The following is a 5,829-nucleotide window of genomic DNA, read 5'->3' as shown; positions in this document are numbered from 1 at the left end:
GAAAGAAAGAAAGAAAGAAAGAAAGAAAGAAAGAAAGAAAGAAAGAAAGAAAGAAAGAAAGAAAGACTATTTTAAAACTGAAAAAAAAAAACTCTTAAAATTTGGTAGAAATTACACATTTTGTGGCAAGTTAAATGGATGGGAAACGATGCTGTTATAATGATTATGTTGTTATAGGTCTAATATAATAATTAATATGTTTGTTTGCACAGAAAATAGCCTACAAGGATCTGCCACAACTCATATTGAAGGCTAAAACAAACCATTAATGAGTGCTATAAATACCTCAAAAACATTTAATCCCACGACATTCGTAACCAAAATTTACTTGGGCTTGACTGACAGGTCTAAACACATTTTTAATTTATTTTACAGTATGTTGAATGTTGTCAATTTTCATTTGAATATTTGTACATCAATCCCTGCCACCCTACATAAAAAGACATGCGGTTTGGAGTGTGGCTAGATGAATTTTCACAGCTGCAAACACTCAAACAAACAATTGTTTGGAACTTTTTTTTTTTTTAATAAATGATCTAAAATATAAATTTATTTATTATATTATTATTATTATTATATAAAATATTACAAATGTAGGTATATGCATGCTGTAGGCTATGCCGTGTAATAAACTAGGCTTGAACTGTAAACTTAAAAAGAAATAGTAAATATATTTGCAACCATAACAAAGCAGTGCATTCTGGGTAATGTGGTGCACGGCTATCACGCGTACACGCTGTCATTCAACACTTTGGTATTCCTGCACTGCACTGCACTGATGTCGGCAGCGGTCGTTTTAGCCGCTGTCCTTGGGGGTGGAGTTCTCTTCATTGCCCGGAGAATATTCTTCAGGCGGAAAGCGCTGAAATTACTGACGTACCCATCGGCTCTGATGCGCGGAAAGACTGTGATAGTGACCGGGGCGAACTGCGGCATAGGAAAGGCGACGGCAGCGGAGCTGCTGAAGCTGCAGGCCCGTGTGATCATGGCCTGTCGGGACAGGCAGAGGGCTGAGGAGGCGGCCCAGGACATCAAGAAACAGGCCGGTCCAAATCAGGGAGAGATCGTGATCAAACACTTGGACCTCGCGTCGCTCCATTCCGTGCGCAGCTTCTGCGAGGAAGTTATCAGGGTTTGTTTACATTTTTCGCCTTCTCTTTCAGTCCCTGAAACTGTGTTGCATTTACATTAAATATAGGCCACTGCACCATAAAGTATTAATTAACGCAGAAATAGTACAAACCGTGCAAAATATATTGAGAAAATGGCTGAATTAGTCTATCAGCCATGAGGAGTGCTAACGTTTACATGTTGTGTAAGTAAAGGTCAAGCAGAGAGCATGTGTGTAGAAATGAGCTATCCAGTGTCCTGAAATATGATATATCACTACAATTGTTTCTACAATTATTAGCTCAATTAAACTGTGGTATTATCCCACTATCATCATTGCTTCTTACAAGGACATATTAAAGGGATTGCATATTATTATTATTAATATAATATATTATTATGATAAAATCTCAGCAGCATAGTAATTGTGGTATCCTGTTACCTTGATACATATTGTGTTCATAAATGGCACCTAGGTTAGTTGAATATATCCACCATAATTGGCTATGAAATTTTTTTTTTTAAATTCTTCATTTTATTGACACTTTATGAAGGTCTACCCTAATTGAGAAGGACGTCACATTAAATGGGCTTCAGTTTAGACAATTTAAAGTTGAATAGTTTTCAGTGAAATTTAACAATTACAAAAATAACATGTAATGCATAAAACTGTCAAACCATTATTTTGGCCAACAGAAATTGTAATTAATGAATTACATGAAATTACGACATTTAAAACATATGTGACCTATTTGATATAATGCATGTCAGCATGGTTTTACTTTGGCTCAACACCTTTTAGATGACATACAGGATGCAGTTAATGTAATAACTAGCGCTGATGTCCTGTGTATGTAGGTTTATTAAAGGGGTCATGAATCTTTTTTTTTCTTTCTTTCTTTAAAAGGTTCTCTGAGGTCCACTTATAATTTGACATAAAAACATCCTATTTTAGAAGTAATAGGCTATTTTTTTATCCTGTTTTTGACCCTCTCTTTGATAGGCGTGCTGCATTCAAGAATTGGAAGTAAATGCCCACTGATATGATTGGATAGTAGATTTGCATATTAAAAGGCACTTCAAGGAAGGCCCTTCAAAACGTCTTGTAATCCTCATAGGCATCTCTGTCATTCTGTTGCTCGATCCTGTGAATTGACATGACATCCGTGAATTGGTGGGCGGGGCTAAAATAGCAGAGATGTAGGCTAGAAGTAGGAGTTGATCTTCTTCTGCAGAGGCGGTCTTTCATCACACTGAGACAAAATACAAGTCATTTTGGGAGCTTTGTTTCAATAAAAGCTGTTTTTAGACTAACAAGGAAGTTCTGAGATTTTAAACTTATAGGATTTTTTATAGTACAATAACCTCTTATATGTCAAAAGATCAAGGAAAGTTTGATTTCTCAATTCATGACCCCTTTAAAGCATGTGTGTTTATTAAGATATTTAAATAAAGCCAATCTTATTCCATGTTCTGCAGTGCGTAAATGCCTAGATATGCAAAATTCTGAAAATAGAATAGCATTTTCCCTCTTAGGCCCTGTTTACACCTGGTATTACAGTTTTTCTCGATTGCTTAAACACATTCCATGCCTCGTATTCTCAAAACTGTAAACACAAATCCATAACGTCTCACCCAATTCCCCAAACATCCTATTTTCAGGTCAAAATGAAGCTTTACACTCAAAACCATTCACACTTGCTGAAAAACCAAACTTTGCCCTCAGACAGGACACACAAGCCCTCAAAATCACACACACTACAACATAGTCTAACACACTGGTGCAATAAATTCAAAACAACATTTCCAAAACTGGTAAGTTATGTTGCTTGTGATTTCCCCCCCCTCACAAACCTTTCCACATGATGAACACAAAAGACACAACCAATGGATACATTGGCACATTTTTATTCATTCATGTACTACACAGTACAACACACACAACAAAACAAAAAACAGCCACTCTGTGTGACTGTACGACTGCTGGCCTTTTCTTGCAAGAAAATACACCTCATCAAAGACTTTTGGAAATGTTTGTCTTTTATTCAGTGATAGAATTTTGTTTGCCACCACACCTCCCTGAAGGTTCTCAAGGCGACAGTAAAGCGACTCAAAATTGGCCTTACTCGTAGCCCAGCCTCCCTCATAGTCATACCATTAATAAAGATGTGCAACTAGAGTGGCTTGAATTTCATCTGAGACTGCTTGTCTTCTTGCCCTTGCCTCTTCCTTCATGTCTTTCTGGATCCATTGTTCCAAAACTAAAAAAAAAGATTTGGGCCCTTTTATCTATCTATTGAAGGATGTGATTGATGTGTGTTCAATTTTGACTCTTAGTGTTTCCACCTGGGTAATTGTGTGCTAACTGAGCTGAAGCTGTGCTGACTTCAGTGAACAATATTGAATACTAGTGCTTTCTAAATGACAACATGGTCTAGGCAATGAGAAATGAAGGGATTTGTGTGTAGAGTTTTGCAGTGACAGTTCAACAAATCTGACTCATGTGTCAAAACAGGGAATAGTGTTTATAGTTTAGTGAAATGGGTGTGCTTTTTGATAAATGGCATTATTGTTTTGAAATTTCAGTTCAAAAGCCTGGTTTTAGTGTTTAAGCAATCGAGAAAAACTGTAAGATGCATTTTCGTCGATCGGATCACAAGTGGACGACGCTAAATACAAATGTAAACTGGGTCTAAAACGTTTTAGCTTGTCCACTTTCGACCACTTCCAGAGGTAGTCAAAAACGCAATGCTTTCGTTGTGTACTAGACGTCATGTGATCAAATACGTTCAAACATATGCAAAAGTCCACCTACTCTCCGCCTACTGCTCCGCGTCATCTTAGCGGCTGTCAAAGCTAAAGCTAAAAGCTACTGCTCTCCGTATGTTTTTCTGTCTTCTCCAGTTGTTCATATCTAAATTGCCCTGATTTTGTCCAAAAGATCTTAAAAAGGTTCATACATTTATCCGCTCATAGACCCTCCCCTCCAAGAAATCAGGACAGAAGTGGTTGAAAGTGGACAAAAGAGACAGATTAAAACACCAGGTGTAAACGGGTATGTCTCTCCCTCGTCTACTTGAGATCTGATCGACCAAAACGCATCTTGATACCCGGTGTAAACAGGGCCTTAGATGTGCCACCGTCCCAAGTTGATCCCTGTAGTCCTCAGACAGCCTCCTTGAGGTTATTGTTTTCACCATCGATTCTTGCCTCAGAAACAGTCTGCCTGAAGGGTATCACAATCTGTCAGTATTTTTAAATTTCGACCAAGATAAACAGCTATATGTATTAATCATTTTTCATGTTTATTTTCTGTATTGCATTTATACAGTAGGTGCAATATTAATAAAGTGTGATTGGATGTGTATGAACTAAAATTTCTAAACCTGATTGTGTTACAATATTAGGAGGAGCCAAGGATTGATGTTCTTATCAACAACGCTGGTCTCTACCAGTGCCCCTACAGTAGGACAGAAGAGGGTTATGAAATGCAGCTGGGAGTGAACCACCTAGGTCACTTCCTTCTGACACATCTCCTGCTTGACCTCCTGAAGCAGTCGGCCCCCAGCCGTATCGTTGTGGTTTCCTCCAAACTCTACAAGTATGGCAGCATCAACTTCGAGGACTTGAACAGTGAAGATAATTACATCAAGGCTTTTTGCTACAGCCAGAGCAAGCTTGCCAACCTACTTTTCACTCGTGAGCTGGCCAGCAGGCTGGATGGTACTGGGGTCACTGTAAATGCCCTCACTCCGGGTATCGTAAGGACCAGATTGGGCCGACACGTCAACATACCCCTGCTGATTAAGCCTCTTTTCTTCCTGGTCTCTTGGTTGTTCTTCAAAAGCCCACTGGAGGGTGCTCAGACCCCACTATACCTGGCATGCTCGCCTGAAGTTGAGGGTGTGTCTGGAAAATGCTTTGCTAATTGCAAAGAAGAACAATTGCTTTCCAAAGCCACAGATGACCATACAGCCAAGCGGCTGTGGGACCTGAGTGAAAGCATGGTGGGCTGTTGAAGGTGAAGGGAAGAAGCAGAACTGCCTTTCATAAATGTGGCAATTTCAAACCTCAAAACATTAGTGCAATGGATTTTTTGGTGTGTGTTTTTGGCCAAGTACCTGAGGGACTTACTGGATAAGAGACAGGAAATTAAAATGTCCATCTGTTCCCCATATCTCTGCTGCAGTGTTTTCAGAGATGGCCTCCGGCTTGTGACTCACTCTTCTCTGTGAATGAGAGCCTGAAAGTACTGAGTCCAACATATCCCTTGAATACAAATGACAGGAGCAACGTGCCCAAGAAACATATGGCTCAGAGCTAAGATGAATACAGAATAATATGAACACTTATTGCATATCTCTCGACATAGATTCAAGATTTTTGAATGTTGTTCTGTAATTCATTTGACAGACTTGTTCGTCTATGAAGTGAAATAGTGACACTTTAGCCTCTCTGAATATAATCTTTTCATAATGCTGTATAGTATACCCGGCAACTCCCACCCTGTGACTTATTTCAAGATATATTTGAAAATGTTTGTGACATCCCAGTGTCCAAACGGAATAAAAAAGGAAATGCGTAGGCTGTGGCTCTGCAGATACTGTAGGGTGGTGTCACTACTCAAATAAAAAAATTAACCAGAGTAATGGCTGTTTAAACTTCATTGCCTCCGCTATTTACTGCTGTGCATTAGCCATTATTAGATACATTTCATTC

The 5,829-nt window shown here is 38.9% G+C and overlaps 1 protein-coding gene across 1 annotated transcript; it reads left to right on the top strand.

Annotated features, from left to right (window-relative positions):
• The first annotated feature begins 706 nt into the window (after positions 1 to 706).
• rdh14b (retinol dehydrogenase 14b) lies at positions 707 to 5,755 on the top strand. The gene is made up of 2 exons (XM_084432929.1): positions 707 to 1,132; positions 4,518 to 5,755. Exons 1-2 carry the CDS (start codon positions 779 to 781, stop codon positions 5,127 to 5,129), a joined length of 966 nt encoding a protein of 321 aa, XP_084289055.1. The 5' UTR covers positions 707 to 778; the 3' UTR covers positions 5,130 to 5,755.
• Positions 5,756 to 5,829: the final 74 nt, after the last annotated feature.

This window comes from Rutilus rutilus (assembly GCF_951802725.1).
Source record: "Rutilus rutilus genome assembly, chromosome: 15".
In the NCBI taxonomy this organism is placed as follows: Eukaryota; Metazoa; Chordata; class Actinopteri; order Cypriniformes; family Leuciscidae; genus Rutilus; species Rutilus rutilus.
The sequence above is the reverse complement of the archived record's forward strand: the minus strand, read 5'-3'. Positions and strand labels throughout refer to the sequence as shown.

Excerpts from the sequence above, each read along its gene's own strand:
- rdh14b (XM_084432929.1), top strand. The coding sequence starts at position 779 with ATGTCGGCAGCGGTCGTTTTAGCCGCTGTCCTTGGGGGTGGAGTTCTC. Across the intron at positions 1,133-4,517 it reads TCTGCGAGGAAGTTATCAGG|GAGGAGCCAAGGATTGATGT; the intron begins GTTTGTTTACAT and ends TTACAATATTAG.